The sequence below is a fragment of the Aethalodelphis obliquidens genome, unplaced genomic scaffold (genome assembly GCF_003676395.1).
Source record: "Aethalodelphis obliquidens isolate GAN/ISIS:26980383/991018 unplaced genomic scaffold, ASM367639v1 scaffold18, whole genome shotgun sequence".
Lineage (NCBI taxonomy): Eukaryota > Metazoa > Chordata > Mammalia > Artiodactyla > Delphinidae > Aethalodelphis > Aethalodelphis obliquidens.
The window spans coordinates 29,874,978-29,897,879 of NW_020837962.1; the positions used below are offsets into that span (position 1 = coordinate 29,874,978).

The 22,902-nt window shown below is 40.3% G+C and overlaps 1 protein-coding gene across 8 annotated transcripts in view; it reads right to left on the minus strand.

The window, feature by feature from the left end:
• Nucleotides 1-2,807: 2,807 nt before the first annotated feature.
• SHLD1 (shieldin complex subunit 1) overlaps nucleotides 2,808-22,902 on the minus strand; it is a 91,349-nt gene continuing 71,254 nt past the window's right edge. For 5 of the 8 annotated variants that reach the window (XM_027118210.1, XM_027118213.1, XM_027118212.1 and 2 more), the window contains one exon: nucleotides 2,808-3,707. In XM_027118210.1, coding sequence (XP_026974011.1) covers nucleotides 3,265-3,707 — 443 coding nt within the window. In that variant the 3' untranslated portion in view covers nucleotides 2,808-3,264. Of the gene's footprint in view, nucleotides 3,708-6,569; nucleotides 6,710-19,130; nucleotides 19,233-22,902 lie in introns of those variants that run through there. The other 3 variants (XM_027118214.1, XR_003435181.1, XM_027118217.1) reach the window with 3 other exon arrangements.

Here is a 22,902-nt window from a genome sequence, read left to right on the forward strand (position 1 = left end):
CACCACAGTCTTTTTTTACCTTAAGGTGATTCTGGTTTTTAGACTTCTAAACACTCTGCTTTCAGAGTTTACCTTTTTTCTGAACAGCCACAGCACTGATATTAATAAAGTTTACAAATTCGCTGATATTAAAATCTCACTGCCAAACAGAAGCTGCTGCTTCCCAGCATGGAAATTCAAATAGCTTGTATCTTTTGTCCTTCAAAAACAGTAGAAAATAATCTAGTTTCCTTCTGTTGGTAGCCATGGAAACTAAAGTCCAATATTTTGGTGACAGAATAATGCTAAAGACTACAGCATTCAAGGGCATCTATGGATTTGCTACACATCAATAAACAATAAAACTAGCAACTTCAAAATTCAACCTGTAGATTTTCAATTATAAGTCTCCCTGGTTTCAAAATTATTGGGGGGGGGGGGCAATTGAATTGGAGAAAATGCAGATGATTGCTTGTCAGAGGAAGATCTGGAGTCTTGTTTTCTCAAGGACATGTTCATTTCCTCTTTCCTTTCTGTTAGGTCTCCTTCCAGTGGTGCCTGCCCTTCGAGGTGGATATTCTTCCTACCTCTAATCATCCCAAAGCTGGAAGCCTTACTATGTAATTCCTGACTTTTAAAAGGGCTTCTCTCTCCAGTCAAGAGTCCCTAAGAGACCTGGCCTGAGAGGGTGCCCTCATTCTTAACATACACATGTAGGCTGATCTATTTGCATAATCTGCTTTCTGGAAACCTTACAGAGTATTATGCCAATTAAATTTCATCCAGAGTTTCTCAAAATCTAATTTTTCAGTATTTCCAGCTTCTCTCACTGTTCCCCAGTCAAGTGATAGAGCCCTTTCTGTCAGTACAATTTGTTCGAAGGACCTTCGAGAGAGGGATTAGCGCAGCGATTAGTGCGAGGCTTCTGATTACAATTTCAGGGAGCTCAGTGCAAGGAGATGTCCTTCTACCAACCAAATCTCAAACGAACATTCAGGACACAGCTGAGAAGCAGAGAACCTGCCAGCACAGGCCTGCTCAGGCTATTTAAAGCTGCGCTCCATAAAAAAGAATGAAATAATGCCATTTGCAGCAACGTGGATGGACCTAGAGATTGTCATACTGAGTGAAGTTAGACAGAGAAGGACAAATATCATATGATATCACTTATGTGTGGAATCTAAAAAAAGGGTAAGGGGACTTCCCTGGTGGCACGGTGGTTAAGAATCTGCCTGCCAATGCAGGGGACACAGGTTTGATCCCTGGTCCGGGAAGATCCCACATGCCGCAGAGCACCTAAGTCCGTGTGCCACAACTACTGAAGCCCGTGCACCTAGAGCCCATGCTCCACAACAAGAGAAGCCACCCCAATGAGAAGCCTGTGCACCGCAACGAAGAGTAGCCCCAGCTCGCCTCAACTAGAGAAAGCCCAAGTGCAGCAATGAAGACCCAACGCAGCCAAACATAAAAAAATTAAAAATAAATTAAAAATATAAAAAAAGGGTACAAATGAACTTATCTACAAAACAGAAATAGAGTTACAGATGTAGAAAACAAACTTATGGTTACCAGGGGGTAAGGGTGGGGAGGAATAAATTAGAAAATTGGGATTGACATATACACACTACTATATATAAAATAGATAACTAAAAAGGAACTACTATACAGCACAGGGAACTCTACTCAATACTCTGTAATGGCCTGTATGGGAAAAGAATCTAAAAAAGAGGGAGTATATGTATATGTATAACTGATTCACTTTGTTGTACACCTGAAACTAACACAACATTGTAAATCAACTATACTCCAATAAAATTTTTTTTAAATTAAAAATAAATAAATAAATAAAGCTGCTCCCTGGCGAAGCAAGGGAAGGACAGGGGTGAGGGGCCAGCCATTCAGAGGGTGACAGAGGGTGCTGGCAGCAGGCAGGCAGAAGACAAAAATAATGAGAGGAAGGAGTCCACTTGGGCAAAGGATTCCTTTTTCTCTTCCACCACAAATTGACAAGCTTGCATCCATCAGCCTAGCTTATCATAAGTGATCTTACACATACTTTGGTGGGTGGTACACATTTTTTTTTTCTCACCTTTCATGTTTACAATCTGGTGGAGATGAAAAGCCTTTTTTAAAAAAAATGTGCGAATCTTAGCTGTTATTTTAGATGGCTCAAATGTTCCTTCCATACCCAGTTAATGTTATAAAACAGGAAGCTCTGGTTTTGGAGAGGCAAAGGTATGATTAAGATGTGATGCACGTTTTGGAACCATATTTAAATCTTTGTATTATTGGGGGACATATGTTCCCAATCACATGGCCACAGTTTTACAATTTGGTAAAATTCTTATACTTGATTCAGCATAAGGCTTTGTTCCCTTCAAAAAAACTCACTGAGGGCTTCCCTGGTGGTGCAGTGGTTAAGAATCCGCCCGCCAATGCAGGGGACACAGGTTTGAGCCCTGGTCCGGGAAGATCCCACATGCCGCAGAGCACCTAAGCCCGTGCGCCACAACTACTGAGCCTGCGCTCTAGACCCCGTGAGCCACAACTACTGAGCCTGCGTGCCACAACTACTGAGGCCCGCGTGCCTAGAGCCCATGCTCCACAACAAGAGAATACAACGCAATGAGAAGCCTGCGAACCGCAACAAAGAGTAGCCCCCGCTCGCCGCAATTAGAGAAAAAACCCCATGCAGCAACGAAAGACCCAACACAGCCAAAAATAAATAAAAATAAAATAAATAAATTAAAAACAAGAAAAAAACCTCATTGAACGGAAGCCTATTCTCTTAGGTCGGCTTCTTCCAGAAGTAGAATCTGAGTCAAGGGTTCAGGTGCAAGAGATTTATTAAGGAAACGCTCCCAGGAGACACCAGTGAGTAAGAGAAGGACAGGGGAAGGAAGGAGCCAGGCAAGAGTGAGATTTCATGCGAAGCCCCAGCCTTGGCCTGATCAGGAGGAGAGCTCTGGAACTTGAATCATGCCTCAGAGCATGTCCTTCCTGGGGACAAGGAAGCTGGACTTTCAGACTCGCAAACCAGTTGGTCACCAGCCTTAGGATGGGGTGGCCATGGAGGCAATAAAACCCCCAGACACTGCTGGCTCTCCATTTGGGCTGAACTGGCTCCAGGACCAGATCACAGATGCCAGCCTTTGCCTGCAAAGCACTTAGCTGGGGGTTGGGCACACAGAGCTGGCAAGACACCTGAGGGGTTCTGGGTGATGCACCAACAGTATCAGCCACAGGGCTACCCCCCATATGCTTGCTCTCACCACCAGGCAACAGTTATGGGTCTTTCCTCAAGTTCTGCTGCAAGAGGAAATGAATAATTTCTTTTGAAAGTCCTGGGGTCAGCTTTTCATCCTCCAGAGACGCACTTCCTTCTCTGGTTGGGTAAAAGTGGGCGTCCCTGGAATGCTTCTGTAAGATGGAGCAGCCGTCCCGGTTGAAGATGACCTGCGCCATTTGAAAACTGCGGAGGGTGTACTTTTGGTTCTCCTTGCCCTTCAGTTCATTGATTTTCTGAGAAAGGCACTGGTAGACAGATGTGGAGAGTGAATTTCCAGAGGCTGGCTGTGGATGGCCAAATACTTCATAGAATGTGTCCAGAGATTTCCGAAGTCCGGCATCCTCTGCGTTTGTCTCTGGTGGGCCCTTCCCAGAAGGGTCAAGCCAGGAGTACTCAGAGGTCCAGGAATCATTTTGTTCAGTATTTAAGTTACTAGTGTCTGCAAGACAAAACACATTCCAATACTCAAACACATATTTTAAAATATCAGAAAGCAAGGCAGGAGCAGATGATGTTTCTTTTCAATTTAACACACTCACTATTCCTGGGTAACTGGCAATGGACAGAATCAGCTGATTTCAGAACCTGTTCCCACTATCCTGGGATTATGCCACTTGTTTGCTCAAAGTAAGATACTTGCATGTATCAGGGGTTCTTAACCTGGGAGTCCTTATATAGAAATTCAGGGTGGCTGTGAACTAGTATGGGGGAAAAATCTTATCTTATTTTCATTAACCTCTACCTGAAATTAGGAATTTCCGTCCATGATGAATGTAGGCAACAAACTTATTAGCAGCAGTACCTGTGATCCTGTTGCCAACAGATCACAGTTATTTTCATTTCATATTAGAGCTTGTTGAAGATGTTTTAAAATACCATTTATGCTTATCGTTATGCTATAGAACAAACTGTGTCCCTCCAAAATTCATATGTTGAAGGCCTAATCCTTAATGTGACTATAATTGGAGATGGGGCTTTTAGGAGGTTATTAAGGTTAAATGAGGTCATAAGGGTGTGGCCCTAATCAGATAGGCCTGAAGGCCTTATAAGAAGAGGAAGAGACCCCTCTCTCTCCTTATTGCCTCCTACTACCCACCAGATGTGCAAAAAACCAAGGAAAGGCCATGTGAACATGTGAGGACACAATGAAAAAGTGATCTTCTGTAAGCCAGAAAGACAGTCCTAACCACAACATGACCATGGTGGCACCCTGATCTCAGACTTTCAGCCTCTGGAACTGTGAGAAAATACATTTCTGTTGTGTAAGCCACCCAGGTTACAGTACTTTGTTAGGGCAGCCCGAGCAGCCTAAGACACACTACTCTGAAATCACCATAGTTATTAGTTCTGACACTAGATCTTATTATGTGAGTCTTAATAAAAAAGCATTGCAGGGCTTCCCTGGTGGCGCAGTGGTTGAGAGTCCGCCTGCCGATGCAGGGGACGCGGGTTCGTGCCCCGGTCCGGGAAGATCCCACGTGCCGCGGAGCGGCTGGCCCTGTGAGCCCTGGCCGCTGGGCTTGCGCGTCCGGAGCCTGTGCTCCACAACGGGAGAGGCCACAACAGTGAGAGGCCCGTGTACCACAAAAAAAAAAAAAAAAAAAGCATTACATATTCTTTACAATATCATATCTTTGTTCTTTAAATATATATATATGTATATTTTTTTAATTTGCAAGTTGTAGAATTCCTTATAAAACTACCAGGTTTATTCTTTAAAATTTCATACTTTAAATCAAAGTATATTTTCCTTTTTTCACTCTGATATAAGCTTTATTAAATTACTAACTTTAACTCCACATACACCCCACCCTTGCTAATTCAACAAGTAGTTATAATAAAAAATATTTGTACTTGCTAATGATGAAGAATGTTGAATGATGCAGTGGGTGAAGTTTTAGAAAAGGAGGCAGAATTTGGGGTTTTGACTCTAGTTTTACTACCAGGTAGATATGACACCTTTCTGAGCTTTGGCTTTCTCATCTACAAAACAGGAGTTTTACTAAATGATCTCTTGCCTAGAACTTCTATGGTAATACAGGGAATGGAGAAGTATAATCCAAAGCATTAGAGTATCCAAAAAAATGTGGACACACGTTCTGTGAGACACACGCAGGGCCACACGTGGACAAGCATTCATTGACTCAACACACATTTACAGAAAGGTGATGATATAAATGTAATTCATTACAAGTTGCTACAAGGTAAACAGAGGATGCTGAAGACCATGTTCTTCACCTGAGATAGTTAGACCTTAACTAGGAAGAGGAGACATACTTCTAGACATCAAACAACTGGAAAATACTCACAGGATATACATAAATACACAAAGATGTGATGACATTGACTGGGGACAGTGTGGATGCAAAGGCAAATGCAGAGTAAGGGAAGGATCAGCATGTAGCAGAATTAGTGAGGAGTGCCTCTTTGGAGAAGGCTACGTGCACTCTTATTAGGAAGGGACCAGAATCAGAAACTGTGGAAACAGGAGGGTTAATGAACAAGGCCATGTGGCAAGAAGAAGCAGAAACTAAACTACTCCATGGCTGGTTGTCATTATCCCCCTCTACCAGCTGGCTGTACCTTCAGCAGCCTAAGACCCAGCCTGGAGGCAGAAGGAGAGAGAATTCACAGAGTGGCCAGACAGGCTCCTGGGACAGACAACAGCGACCATGCTTTTTAAACAATTCAGTGGCAGGGATGGCTTCCATTACACTGGATTTCAGCAAGCCTAGTTTATGTCCCAGGCCCCTCAAGCCTAAAAAATAAAATAAAATTTTTAAAAAAGGAAAATAAATTTCCTTTGCTGCTGCTATGCCAAGAGCTTCTGCTTAGTTCTGCCTAAGTTCCTCCCAACAAGCCCATTGCTGAACTGCAGCCTCCTGGATGGGCATAGGGTGAGAGAGGCAGAGGCTGGCCTCTTTCCAGTTCTTGTGTCAGAGAAACTGCAGGAGAGGCCTTCCTGGCCACCTCACTTGGAATGCTGAGCACACTTTCCAATAGCAACTTTCTTATCCATATAGGTCAATAGGTTCTACAACGTGGAAGGTGATGTGGATAGACAGAGTGGAAAGCTGGGGATCATCTAAAGCAGAGTGATCTGTAACACAGTCTCCAAAGTCAAGCAGACCCAAGTTCAAATCCCTGCTCTGCCAAATTCAAGTTGTGCAACACTAAGTTACTTAACATCTCTGAGACTCAGTCACCTGGTGTGCAAAATGGAGACACTACCAGTTATCAGCTCATGATTCTCATGTTGTGAGAATTAGCTAAGATAATATATGCAAAGCACTTAGCCCACCTTGAAGAATGGCTGATTCCAGGCTGGTGATGGGAAAGTACAAGATGAGCCTGGACATCTCACCATTTTCTAATGCTCGAAGAATGATGGGGGCACAGCAAGGGGGAGCTGAGGCCGGCTCAAAAGGGATCCCTTGGCCAAATCTAGAACAACTTGAGCATCAAAATAATGAGAGTTAACAGATTATAACCCATTTATTAAAACAGAAAACCATGAATCCATAAAATAATTGAAAGTTTGAAGAGGAATGGGATACTTACAGCCTCAGAGTACCTCCCCATAAGATACTTATTAGTTACAAAGGGAGAAAGAATAACTTTAAATATAGTGGAGAAGCGTGGCAAATATCACCATCCACAAGTGATCTAAATGAGCACCATCAGTAACGGGACAAATCAAAATCATGTGCCACCTGACCAGGTGTAATGGGAAGACCCAGCATCACTTCTCGGATAGTCCTGCCAAAGGTGCATCACCTGAACCAATATGGGGAAGTGCAGACAAAACCAAATCAAGAGACATTCTATGAAATAAATGGCCTGTACTCTTCAGAAGTGCCAAGTTCATGAAAACCAAGGAAAGGCTAAGCAGTTGTTCCAGACTGAAGGAGGCTACAGAGACAGGACAACTAAATGCAGCACATGATTTCCTCTGGCTCCTTTTGCTCTACAGAACATTCTTGGGCCCCATGAATGGGGTCTGGGGATGAGATGGTAGTAATGTGTCACTGTTAATTTCCTGATTTTGATGGTTTCGTTGAGCTTTGTAGGAGAATGTCCTTGTTTGTAGGAAAATCAAGGATGGTGGGCAACAGGTTGGTGGCTTACTCTCAAATAATTCATGAAAAAAAATGTTACTTGTACTTGCAAGTTTTCTGAGTTTGAGATTGTTTCAAGAAAAAAAATTAAAACAAACCTCTGGAGGAATAATTGTTAAAATTTCTTTGGGTGGCCTACTTGAACATTAAAACAAACCAAACAGTCTTAGTCCAGGGCTTGGCAAATGTACTCACCTAACGAATGTACTGCCATTAGAGAGGCGAGAGGAAAGGGGAAGGGGAAGGGTCCCACCATGGCAGGATGAGGTGTTCATTCCCACCTTCTTCCCCACAGATGATCTGGTCCTGGGGGGTAAGGCAGGAAGCCAGAGGCTGAGAAATGTCAATGGGAAGAGTGGGAGAGAGAAGGAGAACTCAGCAGTGACACTCCAAGTAGCAGGGCGTGTACTTATTAAGTAACTGGTCAATAACTTTGATATGCAGATTTAAAATTTTTCATCTGTGTCTCACTGTTATATTTCATTTAATTTTTGAAATTCAGTATCCACGAAAGAACCTAAAAAACTAGCCTGTCTCCTCTATTTTACATGCAAATGTCAAGCAGACAGCAGCTCATCTTCAAAGAAACCCTCCTTCCCCTTTCCAGAAGAGTAATGACAATATGCATTGAGTTAATTACTACATCAGTTCTTTTGAACACTGCCTCCAGTTCATTTCAGACTTTGATTTCCTTTTAAAATTTGCTTTACTTCCAACTACAAAGCCATCTCTCTAATTATGTGGCTGTTGTGGCCTTTTGGGCATATTAAATGTTTGGGTAAATTATTTAAATTTAAAACATTTAAGTTAAATTTAAACATTTAATATGTTTGGGTAAATTTAATCTAAAAATTCTTAAGAGTTATTGTACGCTGTTCAGTTACTAGGGAATGCACTGCCATTCATGCATGCCGCACAAAGCAGGTGTCAGCACTCACTCAGCATTTACTGTGCTCCCACTGGGTGTGAAGCATGGTCCTGGTGGAGTAAATCCAACCAAGAATGAGGCTCTGAGGCATCTAGGCTGTCTTCCTCACTCCATCCTGGGAGGAAGGCATCCAAATCATTTTAAAATATTTTTATTCTAATATAAAGTAATCCATTTGTTCTCTAAGACATGAACTTTTCCGTCAGCTCTATCCTGTTGCTGTTGCAGTTGAAGGGTTTTGTTTTGCTTTGATTTTTATTTATGTGTAAAGAAACCTGCTGCAATGATTTCACAGATGAGAAACAGGCAGAGAGATACAGGGGTTTAAAAAGTTGCACAGCTAGTTAGTAGTGAGGCTCACACTTGACATTGGGATCCTGATATTTCATTTCTCAGATAGTTCAAGGATCAGTTCTGGCTTTCAAACAACTCCTTATTTTTACATTGGCTCATACTATTTCTTAGCTATTTGTACCCACCATTCCCTTGACCCATCTCCAAAAAAGGTAAACGTTTCATTAAAGAATTTCTAATTAACATTTATAGTACAAATAAAAAACATTATATCATGAAAAAAATTATTTAAATTTACCCAAACATATTAAATGTTTCTTCACCAGTATACAAAGCCAATCACTTCTTTTCCTGATGCACCTACACATGGACAGAAGATGGATCTCTGATAACTTGGTCAGTTCCTGCTCAGTGGAGCATCCTCACGGCTATATTCAAACCCCACTTTATTCTACCTGTTGTTAGAGCTCAGACCTGTAGGGCTCTCAACTGGGCACTCTACTCTAGGGACAGACTGGGGACGTTATTTTGTCAGTGATTGGAAAGTGCTACTTGCATTTAGTGAGTGGGATCAAGGATGTAAACATCCTACAGTGCACAGAACAGTCCCATATATCAAAGAATCATCCTTCCCCCAAATGCCAGTAGTGCCCTCCACCCACAGAGAGCAACACTGGCTCAAAGGATTCTGGAAGGAGTGGGAAGTGAATGCTGAATCCCACTGAATTGTAATAGATTGATTTGCCTTGAGCTCCCCGAGGCACCTTTGCTACTGATCCCTGCATAGTGAATGCCCTTCTTGCTGGCACCTATTTGCACCATGCTTTCCTTCCTTCTCAGACCTTGAGATGGCTTTTTTTTTTTTTTTTTCTCAGTAAGGGCCCCAGTCCTAATGATTTTGGCATTGTATAAATTGGGTGGAATTTCCCTTTTTATTTCAATATGCTTTCCATCATGAATAGATTTCTTTAGGATTTGCAAGAAGAGAGAAGGATGGGGCTTGACGCCACAATGCTCTTGCATGCATTGCTTCCAGGTCATCTATTCACCAGAACATCCATTTGTTAAATTTTTTTTTGACCAAGGAGAGAAGAGGTAACGTATAGATATTTGAGATTCTTATAAACCTAAAACTATTTTTATATCTTGAGGAGTTATAGAGGTTATTTGAGTTTAGTAATCCGAGACAGTCAATTAGCATGGAACATTTGAGATTAATGGCTGTGTTCTGAGATTAATGCCATTGGCCATCAGAAACCCGGATATTTAATGGGGGTTTCTTCCAGCAACTCTTCTGTGCCTACTCCTGCGGCTGATAAGTGCACAGCGGGGTTTGACCTCTGCGGCACATTTTAGCTTCCATCCTTAACAGGTTCCCTTTAAATGGGCTTGACGTTTAACTCTGCCTCCTCCAGGCAGCAGCATCAATAGCCGCCCACTCTGCCTATTTGTCCAGAGTTTCTTTTACCAGCAACTGCTAATTGGGGGGATCTGTGGCTTCAAGGCTGTACACAGCTGAAAGAAATCTACTCTAAGACAATAAAAATATGGCGAATTATCAGGATTCAAGGAAAGAAGGAACATGTGGTTTGTATGGTCTTCTATGTTGCTTGGAGGGGAAGCTGCCCCTTTCTCAGGGCACTGCATGGCACACTCCTAAGGGTGACCCTGCTGCCTTGGTTTGTCTGTTGGAGGCTCTAAGAAAAAGTCACGGGCATGAGAACAAGGTGAATGGGAGGAGGGCACACTTTGGATGCACTGACTCATCTTCTTCATGACAGCGGTCAGAGGCCTCCCAAGGTCTCTACATGGGTGAGCTACCAATTTTAGTATATTAGGGTTTGTGGTCCAAGGATGTGGGGCACCACTCTGCTAGGCTGCATCTTCCTGCTCCAGATCTCACCTACCTTTCCTTCATATCCTCTCCTATGCCTCTCATTCCTGCCTCCCCACTCCATACTTTTAGAGGAATAGAGGATTGAACAGGATCACTGGATGGACAAGAATAAGTCCTACCTCCAGCCCCACAGGCTGCAGGGTGCTGATACCACTGCATCCTGGCTTCTTTCCTGATCCTGGAACGTATCAAGAATGTTCCCTCTTCAAAACCTTTGCACTTGCTGTTCCTCCCTGTGGAACATGCCTTTTCCACATATCTGCACAGTTGGTTTCCTTACAACCTTCAGTTCTCTGCTCAGATGTTACCTTCTCAGTGAGGCCTTCTATATTAGTCAGGATGGGCTAGGGTATACTACTTAACAAGCAAGCCCCAAATCTCATAAAACAGCAAAGGATTGTTTCTTACTACTTGCACTCTGTGTCATACTACAAGTGGATCTGTATCATCCTTGCCCTTTCCCTGGAAGCCAGGCCACTGGGGCAGCCACTACCTCAATATTGCTTAGTGACTATAGCAGAGGGAAAAGAGCACGGTGGAGCAGACAGTCACCAGGAGAGCTCTGTCACTTCTGTTCACATATCATTGCCAATGTTAAGTTGTATGGCCAAACCTGATTTCAAAAGAATGAGGAAGAAAAATTCTCCTGTAGGGAGAGGCAGAGATTACTGGTGAGCAATAATTCAGTCTGCCATACTTTCCTTGAGCACACTATTTAAAATTACATTTCCTTCACTCCCTAGACCCTGGCTGTCCTTATCTCCCTTGTCTGCCTTATACTTTCCATATAAACCTACTAGTACCTAATAATATATGATTTGTTTGTTTATTGTCAATCTTCTCCTACTCAAGGTTTTTTGTCTCTCTTGTTACCTGGTGTATCTCCAGGGCCAGCACATGGTAGATACATTTTAAAAATTTTGATGCTTTGTTTTATTTGATGAGTTTTACTTTCAAATGCACATGTAAATGTGTGTATTACTAGGGTGACCACTATTCACTAGCGTGACTGGGGTGTTTGTCCAGGAAATCCCCAGTTTGTGCCTATTGTCTCAATTAATTATTAATAGCACCCTTTTTCACTCTCTAAAGGGCCTTGGGTTACACAATCCACTGTGTGAATACATGAATCATGATAAATTACATACATAAGCTGATGCTGAAGGAGGGGGCAGATATATCTTGGTCAACAGTGAGACGTTCCACCACACATACCTGGGGTGGGGCAGGGGGGTTGAGTTTGATGCCAGAAATAATCCCAGTCTGTGGTATAAATAATGTACCTACAGACTTTCTTTTTTTTTGCTAAACGTTCTGTGGATTTGTTCTACTGTACTCCAAGACCATCCTCTTTTCCTTTCTCCTCTTTTTCATACCTGGTATTTCTCCTACCCCCTTGCTGTCCAAGAACCTTTTTATTACTGCCCTGCAAGTGAAGGGCCTCAGTTCACTCTACCCCATCAGCAGCTTGCTTAGATTCCTCTTTCTGGTTTCATCTGACTGTCCCCCTCCCCTTAAGGTATAACACCAGCCCTGTTACTTACTTCCTATCTTATTAATAATGTAAAATTAATGACAAGAAAAATCAATCAGCTTAAGCCTCCTTTTGCCTGATGGTTTATACACTTTAGAATTTGCAGCTGTTCCTTTAAAGGACAAAAACCACATACAAGGGAGCCCAAGGAGGTGTGGACATCAAGATATTTAATCCCAGTTAACACCTCAAAGGATGGATGGTCTGGTCAGGTGCTTTTGAAACCACAGTCTAGGTCTGTACTTACTTACATCTGAAAGTAAAAACTGGATGAATCACCCATGCTGTCACCTTTCATCCTAATGACGAACAGACGCAATGGGCAGAGGACAGAGACCTCTAAAAGGCAACTGGTGAGAAATAAAATGAATGCTGGAAAAATACAAAAATATGTGTGATAGGTGAACAGCCCTAATAGTAGGTGCCCAGGGCAATTAATAAGGTCAATCTCTACTGTCTGATTCATAAGCTATCTTACTTTTACCTTGGCATTTTATGTTTTTATCTAAAGAAATTAAAATGTTCTGAAAATTACAGGGATCTATATAATATCCAAGTTCACACCACTCCAGATTGACAATTAACATATGTCATATTTGCTTCAAGTCTTTTTCCTATTAAAGAAGAATTAAACAATTCAATTAAAGTTGACATAGAAATAGAAATTCCTACATAGAAATTGATTCCTTCCAGCCCATTTTTATACCTTACATATATATGTATCCATAAGCAAGACAGAGTGTTGCTTTATGTGTGATGATCTTTTTAATCTTATTTTCAATATACAAAGTTTTGCTTTTTTTCACCCAACCTTATGATGTTTTACTTCTAGCCATTATTGATATATATATATATATATATATATATATATATATATGAATGTAGGGACAGGCTGCATTAGTTTTCATCCATTCTCTTGCTGAAGGACATGTAGGTTGTGCCTAATTTTTCACTATCACAAACAAGGCCTTAGTGAGCCCTTGAGCACTTGTGAGACTTTCTCTGGAAATACATACAGGAGTGGAATTGCTGAGTTGAAGGAAACGTGTTTTCAATTTCATTAGATCCTGCCAGATCACTCTCCAAAGTGGTTGCAGCATTTACAGTCCCACCAGCACTGTCTAGATTTTCCTGTTTCTCCACAGCTTTGCCAAACCCTGATATTGTCAGACATTTCCAGCGGTATCTCATTATTGGGTTCACATTTCCCTGATTACTTGCATGGCTGAGCTGCTCTTCATATACTTATTGGTCACTTGAGTTTCCTTACTGTGAACTGCCTGTTCATATTCTTTACCATTTTTCTTTCTGGTTTTTTGTCTCTTTTCTATATTCTTTTTAACGGCATAGAAAATGAAGTATAAAGAAAACAATATCTTTCTCTGACTTTTCTCCAATTAATCTCATGACTAGTTTTTTTCCAGTCTGAAGGGGATTAAACAAAAAAAATGTGAGGATGAAATAAAGACTTCATGAGAAGCCTCAAGTTCTGTTTTTGTTTTAATGGCAAACCTTCTAAAGCAAAACAATTCTCTTGGTGTCAGCTTATCACTACCAAAAAGTGATATTATGTTTCTACCTGATTTAATAATAAAGTCGTACACCAAGCCTGATCCAGGGGCAGGGATCACATCCAGCTTATTGAGTCTCATTTTCCAGGCAAGAAAATTAAGATAGGACCAAGTCTCCAGAGTCATTTAATGCAGGGATTGGCAACTAGAACACAAAAAAAAGGTTAATCTGCTCAATAATTTTCTTAATTAAAATCATTTTCATGTAACTATCATTTGCCATAATGAGGATGGCTGCTGGTTTTACACGTTGGTGAGGGGTTGGTGAGGCAAGGGGTTCAAGAGCCTCCCGAGCTGATTCATAATTGACATTTAGAGACCACAGGCTTGGATCCTAGAAATGCATAACAATTCCCTTTTTTACTATGAGACTGAGGATTAGCCCAACTTAATGGGACAGAGAACCTGACCCTTTCACAGCTGGAAAATCCATGGGGAGTTACCTTGTTCAACTCTCTCACTTTCTGGACCAGAACTGTTTAGCTCCAGTTGGAACAAGAACTGTGGTCCCCACAGACATAGAGAATAAACTTGTTGCCAAAGGGACTGGTGGGTGGGGGAGGGATAAACTGGGAGTTTGGGGTTAGCAGATGCAAACTATTACATATAGAATGGATAACGACAAGGTCTTACTGTATAGCACAGAGAACTATATTTAATATCCTGAGATAAGCCATAACGGAAAAAATATTTTTAAAATGTATATATATATATGTATAACTGAATCACTTTGCTGTACAACAGAAATTAACATTGTAAATCAATTTTTTCAATTAAAAAATTGTTAGAAAAAAAGAACTGTGACCCACTGATTGTTAAAAAAAAGAACTGTGATCCATTGACCCCGTCCATGTCTGGGTACGAGGAGCCCTGAGAAGGGATGACCAGGAGAGGCCATCAGACAAGGGACCTAAGCTCCTTCAGGAGCCATTGCAAATTAGGAGCTTCACAGTAACATTTAAAGCCTGTGTTTTAAAGTGTTTTTCCCCCAGGTGGTTTTTAAAATCGCATTTACATGGGATGTTTCAGCAGATTTGCTTCAAATCCTGGCCTAGATAGTAAGGAACAATTGTGAGCAGAAAAAGCAAATGATTTGGATTTGGGTTGCTATGGTAACATTACCATTTTTGAATACGGCTGTTTACTTCAGCAGCCTTGATTTAAATGTGAGCCGCTAATTAAGATGATGCTTGAAACTTTAACCTTCACTGTAAGAAAAAAGTAAGCACTTTAAAAATGATGCTTGAAGTGTTGCTGGAGACATATTTAGCAAGAAGATCATTCCCCTTTGCTGGAGAAGCAGAAACCCAATCCATTTTCCTTGAAGAAGAATGAGGGCCTACTCACAATCTGTCCAAATCCACAAGTCAGTATTTCCTAGTTTTTTTTTTTTTTTTTGTGGTACGCGGGCCTCTCACTGTTGTGGCCTCTCCCGTTCCGGAGCGCAGGCTCCGGACGCGCAGGCTCAGCGGCCATGGCTCACGGGCCTAGCGGCTCCGCATCATGTGGGATCTTCCCGGACCAAGGCACGAACCCGTGTACCCGGCATCGGCAGGCGGACTCTCAAACACTGCGCCACCAGGGAAGCCCCAGTATTTCCTACTTTTAAGATTTAAAGAGGAACAGAACAGAATTCCTGTCAAAACTGAGCCAGTTCCAGTGTTGACACCAGCAGTAAGACTTTCTGAGAGTGACAGACAAGGAAAGTCTGATATTTCTCTACACATAGTAGTATTTTTGTTAGACACATATTTGTGTAAACAGATTTCACTCCACATCAAATCAAAGTTAAGTACATCTATGAAGTGACAGACTGAACTGGAAACAAATACACCAGAATGTAAATATATAGCTGAGTGTTCTCCCTTCAAAGTAATCACCCTGGGGAGTGGGGGGCAAGCTCTTATTTTAAAAATGTTGATGTTGCTGAGAACATTTTGGAGCCTCTTAGAAAGTGTCTTTGCTTGCTCTGAAAACTTTATTTTTTTTAACATCTTTATTGGAGTATAATTGCTTTACAATGGTGTGTTAGTTTCTGCTTTATAACAAAGTGAATCAGCTATACATATACATATATCCACATATCTCCTTCTTGCGTCTCCCTCCAACCCTCCCTATCCCACACCTCTACGTGGTCACAAAGCACCAAGTTGATCTCCCTGTGCTATGTGGCTGCTTCCCACCAGCTATCTATTTTATATTTGGTAGTGTATATAAGTCAATGCCACTCTCTCACTTCATCCCAGCTTACCCTTCCCCTTCCCCGTGTCCTCAAGTCCATTCTCTACATCTGCATCTTTATTCCTGTCCTGGCCCTAGGTTCTTCAGAACATTTTTTTTTTAGATTCCATATATATGTGTTAGCATACATATATGTGTTTTTCTCTTTCTGACTTACTTCACTCTGTATGACAGACTCTAGGTCCAGCCACCTCACTACAAATAACTCAATTTCGTTTCTTTTTATTGCTGAGTAATATTCAACTGTATACATGTGCCACATCTTCTTTATCCATTCATCTGTTTATGGACACTTAGGTTGCTTCCATGTCCTGGCTATTGTAAATAGAGCTGCAGTGAACATTGTGGTACATGACTCTTTTTGAATTATGGTTTTCTCAGGGTATATGCCCAGTAGTGGGATTGCTGGGTCGTCCAGTAGTTTTATTTTCAGTTTTTTAAGGAACCTCCATACTGTTCTCCATAGTGGCTGTATCAATTTACATTCCCACCAGTAGTGCAGGAGAGTTCCCTTTTCTCCACACCCTCTCCAGCATTTATTGTTTGTAGATTTTTTGATGATGGCCATTCTGACTGGTGTGAGGTGATACCTCATTGTAGTTTTGATTTGCATTTCTCTAATGATTAGTGATGTTGAGCATCCTTCCATGTGTTGGTTGGCAATCTGTATATCTTCTTTGGAGAAATGTCTATTTAGGTGTTCTGCCTATTTTTGGATTGGGTGGTTTGTTTTTTTGATATTGAGCTGCAAGAGCTGTTTGTAAATTTTGGCGATTAATCCTTTATCAGTTGCTTCATCAGCAAATATCTTCTCCTATTCTGAGGGTTGTCTTTTCATCTTGTTTATGGTTTCCTTTGCTGTGCAAAAGTTTTTAAGTTTCATTAGGACCCACTTGTTTATTTTTGTTTTTATTTCCATTTCTCTAGGAGGTGGGTCAAAAAGGATCTTGCTGTGATGTATGCCATAGAGTGTTCTGCCTATGTTTTCCTCTAAGAGTTTTATAGTGTCTGGCCTTATATTTAGGTCTTTAATCCATTTTGAGATTATTTTTGTGTATGGTGTTAGGGAGTGTTCTAATTTCATTCTTTTACATGTAGCTGTCTAGTTTTCCCAGCACCATTTATTGAAGAAGCTGTCTTTTATCCATTGTATATTCTTGCCTCCTTTATGAAAAATAAGGTGACCATATGTGTGTGGGTTTATCTCTGGGCTTTCTATCCTGTTCCATTGATCTATATTTCTGTTTTTGTGCCAGTACCATACTGTCTTGATTACTGTAGTTTTGTAGTATAGTCTGAAGTCAGAGAGGCTGATTCCTCCAGCTCCGTTTTTCTTTCTCAAGATTGCTTTGGCGTTTTGGGGTCTTTTGTGTTTCCGTACAAATTGTGAATTTTTTTTTTCTAGTTCTGTGAAAAATGTCATTGGTAGTTTGATAGGGATTGCATTAAATCTGTAGATTGCTTTGGGTAGTATAGTCATTTTCACAATGTTGATTCTTCCAATCTGTGAACATGGTATATCTCTCCATCTTTTGGTATCATCTTTAATTTCTTTCATCAGTGTTTTACAGTTTTCTGCATACAGGTCTCTTGTCTCCTTAGGTAGGTTTATTCCTAGGTATTTTATTCTTTTTGTTGTAATGGTAAATGGGAGTGTTTCCTTAATTTCTCTTTCAGATTTTTCATTAGTGTATAAGAATACAAGAGATTTCTGTGCATTACTTTGGTATCCTGCTACTTTACCAAATTCATTGATTAGCTCTAGTAGTTTTCTGGTAGCATCTTTAGGATTCTCTATGTATAGTATCACGTCATCTGCAAACAGTGACAGCTTTACTTCTTCTTTTCTGATTTGGATTCTTTTAATTTCTTTTTCTTCTCTGATTGCTGTGGCTAAAACTTCCAAAACTATGTTGAATAATAATGGTGAGAGTGCTCAACCTTGTCTTGTTCCTGATCTTAGTGGAAATGGTTTCATTTTTGTACCATTGAGAATCATGTTGGCTGTGGGTTTGTCATATATGTTCCTTATTATGTTGAGGTAAGTAAGTTCCCTCTATGCCTACTTTTTGGAGGGTTTTTATTATAAATCGGTGTTGAATTTTGTTGAAAGCTTTTTCTGCATCTATTGAGATGAAATTAGCTAATCCAACAGCACACTAAAAGGATCATACACCATGATCAAGTGGGGTTTATCCCAGGAATGCAAGGATTCTTCAGTATACGCAAATCAATCAATGTAATACATTGTTATACAATGTATACAATGTTATACAATGTATACAATGTTATACAATCAACCATGTTAACAAATTGAAGGAAACTTCTTTTGGATGTCCTCATTGGTGGCAAATCTCCATCCACAGAAGACAGAATTACCCTTTTGGAAAAAAGAGGCATTAGGAGTGAAATCTGATAAATAATGTAGGTGATCCTGCAGGGTAACTGGGCATGGGTTAAAAAGCAAGGTTTATCTCCAAAAGGAAATTGCTTTTCTTTTGTTTTGCATGCTGGTTCTGAAAGTAGTTCTCACAAAGGAATTCCAAAGTCAGTTCTATGCAATAGCAAGCAGCATGGTTTCAATGTACATATATGTTCAAATTTGCTACCTTAAAGGACAGGCTAATGTGGATTTAAGTTCTGACTATTGTAAAAAAGCTCATAGTCATAGATTAGAAGTCTGAATATTTTTGTCCTGACAGATAAGATGTTGGTGAGCGTGGACTTTGTATTTAGAAGACTTGAGTTTAGTCCTACCATGGCCACTTACTGCCTATGTGACCATGGGCAAGTTACTTTACATCTCTGAATCTCCATGTCTTCATCTGTAAAATGGGAATAATAGCTCTGCCTCATAGGACTGTTGTAAGAATTAAATGATTTATTAGTATAAAACCTAGCATGTAGTAAGGGCTCAACAAATATAAGCTACTTTATAATTATCACAGTGACAAGAGTAGTACCAGAAGCAGAGTTGTTACATGTAGGTATTAAACTATTTGCCATTTAGCATCTAGAACTATTTTTTTGTTTTTTGGCCACGCCATGCGGCACGTGGGATCTTAGTTCCCTGACCAGGGATTGAACCTGAGTCCCCTACATTGGAAGCACGAAGTCTTAACCACTGGACTGCCAGGGAAGTCCCAGCATCCAGGATTTAAAAAAGTGAATTGTAAATGCTCCTGTACGTCTTTTCTGCAGTGATAAATTAACATTATAAGCAAAGTCTAGATGAACAAGTATTCATTCCTGACTGAAAGGAACATCACTTTTACTTACTGCTCCATCCTGGTGTCAGAGTTAGTGGGATGAATCATTAGTGAACATTGCCCATCTCACAGCAGTAGGACTATGATTACAGAGAGGTCCCAAGTGCATGCTCTGCAAAGCAAACACAATCCCACTGTGGGTGGAAACAGCAGATTCCTCAGCGTGTGGGCATGTCAAACACAGAAGCCCAGGCTGGTGGAGCCCTCATCTGTCCCCCTAAGGAGCACCAGCACCAGAGTGTGGGTGGGACTGAAATGACTCAACCTCCAGGGAGTCTGTGGGGGTGGTTGTTTTGGAAGTAGATGGAGATCAAGTGAAGAGCTTCAGGGAAAGTTTAGGTTAATAAATACATATGAAAGAGAAACAGGTTACATTAAAAATTAAAAAAAAGATTGAGAAACTAGGAAGAAAAGATCTGGGTTCACAGAATGACTGCTGGCTGAGTCAGAATTGTAGTGCTGAGTTAAATTTTAAAAGGCAAGATGAGACTGGGAAATACAATGAGAACAATTATAGTAGATAATTCTTAATTTCCTTCTCTCTTCTCCCTTCTCTCACTAACAGCTGAATCTGAAGAAAGGCAAAGCTTTGCACCTTCTCTTCTGTAACAAATAACCTCAGAGAACACAAAAAACTCAGTGGAAGTGGGAAAAAAGCCATAAACAAAATTTTTAAATAGCGTAATATACAACCTATGCAGAAAAGGCCTATAAACAGCAGAGAAGTGAAAGCTAAGGCTGCCTGAATGACAGAAAATATGGGCTGTGAGGGGTTTAGGATGTATTTGTGTTGAAAATGTTTCTAACATGGAAACATGAGCTAGAAGGGCTAGAAGTGGGTGCAAATATGGAATTTTAAATTTCCACCTTTATAAGGATACGACAAATCCTCCCTGTGACCAAATATCTAAAAATGCTGGCTAAGATATTTTTTAAAAATCTCTTACTGTGCATGACTAAGCTGGAATAAAGTAAAGAAAGTCCTCAGAGACCAAAAGGAAAACAAGAGTGGGTGTTCCAAGAGGTAAGTGAATCCTGAGCTGGTGCCTAAACCTAGCATATCAGCTTTAATGGCCACACAGCATTCAGGACACAAAGTCTAGGTCATGGCCAGATGGGGTGCTTGAAAGGAAACTCACTGCACAAGGCCGAGAGCCCTGTAGCTCCACCCTTAGAGAAAAGATGGACTAGAAAGAAATGTGCCTTGGAAAGGGTTGTAGGAACTTCCCTGGTGGTCCAGTGGTTAAGACTCCGAGCTTCCACTGCAGGGGGCATGTGTTCAATCCTTGGTCGGGGAACTAGGATCCCACATGACATGTGGCGAGGCTAAAAATATTTTTAAAAAATAAAAAAAATAAAAATAAAGAAAAGGGTTGCACTAAAAAAACTTGTCTGTCTTGGCTTTGCTCTGAGTGGAGAGAAAAAAAAGAACCATCTCTCCAGAAATATAACCATGAGCCAAACCTCACATATATTTGTGGCCTGAGTTGAGACTATTCTGTGATCTAAAATCCTCTATGCCAGGTATTTATTTTAATATGGTTCCAGATTAATGTGCTCTCATATGTTTAGAGAAAGCAAATGCAAACCATTTTTAGAAGATTGTACTCTCACTCCAAATCTCAAAAGAAACCCTACACACAAAGTTCCATGGAATATGAGTTTACAATAAAAACAATACTCACAAAATACCCATTTAAACAAGGCACCTTTGTTGAGAGGGAGTAAAGAAAAAGCACCAGCACTAGAATGAGACTCACAGAAACAGATTATTGGAGTTAATAGAATATAAAATAAATGTGTTTTTGTTAACGAAATAAAATAGGGATTCAGAAGTTTGACTAAAGAACAAGAGACTACAAAAAATAAACAGGTAAATTAGAAAAAGAGAAAAAAAGCTTAGAAAAATGTCAAATTATAATAATAGGTATTTATACCTCAGTAGATAGGTAAAACAGAAGATTAGACACTGCTGGACAGAAAATTAGAAAATGGAAATCAGATTTGAAGATTTACTCATAATTTACCACAGAAACAGAGATGGAGAAAACAAAACAAAACAAAACTGAGATGTGTAAGTCAAAGTGAGATGTTCTAACGTGCATCTAATGGGAATTTCAGAAAAAGATAATAGAGAGACTGTAGGAAAGGCAATGACAATAAGTTAATGAGTGAGAATTTCTTAGAACTGATAAAAGCATGAATTCTCAAATTTAGTAATCACAGTGTTTTGCAAGCAGGATAAATAAAAAGAATTCTGTGGCTAGGTACCAGATAAAACTGTAGATTATCAAAGGCAAAAATAAAAATCCTAAAACCAGCCATAAAGAAAAGACAGATTACCTATAAATGAATGATAATTAAGTTGACTGTTGATGTCTCAATAGCAGCAATGCAAGCAAGAAGGCAGTGAAATAATATCTTCAAAGTTCTAAGAGAAAATAACTGCCAACCCAGGGCCACTCAGGAAAAAATGAGGAAATTAAGACATTTAACTGGCCATTTAACAAAATCATAAATGTCATAGCCAGACTTCCCTCACATCCAAAGCTCATCCTCTAAGAGTGCTTAAAATGTACAATATTCATACCACCTCAGTCAATTTATGGAGGTTTTATCTTAAGGCAGAGGAACGAGCTACACAGAATTTTCATGTTTTCTATTCCTTTTGGTGATTCACTAATATAGTTCAGCTATACTTGAAATGGTATTCCAATGCTAGACTTTGATCCCAAATCACAGGTGATCACCTTAAAAGTGTAGCTTATTCTACATTTTGTTTCCCAAAAGTTTCATTCTGTAATGAATTAATTATGCAAAATCATTCAACTTCAAAGTTGTTCTAGTTGGTTTTATTAAAAATGTAGATGCTTTTAATGTTTTGCAGATGTCATTTTCTCTCTGTAATCAACTGTTTCCATATGTTTTTCAAAAATTACTAACTTGATCTTCCTAAGTCAGCTCATGCTGCTACTCTAGTGCCCTCAGTATTGCAATATTAATTGTGCAGCCATTGGCCTACAGACCAAGCACTCTTTGGGAAAAAAAGGAAAATAATTATTTTTACTCTCTCATGATATTCACTCTCTTTGAAGAGATCACATGAAAGAAGAAATATAGCTTAATTTTAAGAAAGCAAACTTTCTTTTAGCCAATGAACTGTGCCAATCATAAGAAGATAAACAGAACAGAGGTTATGACTCACAAACTTATTAGCGGTAACATTTACTGCCTTATTGATTTTTTGTTACCTAAGATCCTTCTTAAATTCATTTCATTTCACATATAAATGAAACCGTTTTCTTGCATAAACCTAGAAAGGGGTACAAATTTGTAGGGGACTATGAAGAAGGAAAAAGAGGAAAATGACCTAGTTATACTAGTCATTCCAGATAACTAAAATTTTTTGACCTCTGAGTGGCAAAACCTCAAATGCATTTGAAACTTCAGCTCTTTTAAAAGGAGCCCCCCAAACCCCATGCACACAATAAATCTTTCATGCATATTTCTTTTTTTTTTTTTTTTCGGTACGCGGGCCTCTCACTGTTGTGGCCTCTCCCGTTGCGGAAAACAGGCTCTGGACGCGCAGGCTCAGCGGCCATGGCTCACGGGCCTAGCCGCTCCGCGGCATGTGGGATCTTCCCAGACCGGGGCACGAACTCGTGTATCCACAGGCGGACTCTCAACCACTGCGCCACCAGGGAAGCCCCATGCGTATTTCTGTTTTCCTATACCCTGACCTAGGTCATAGATAATTGGGTATACATATGTAAAAATCCACC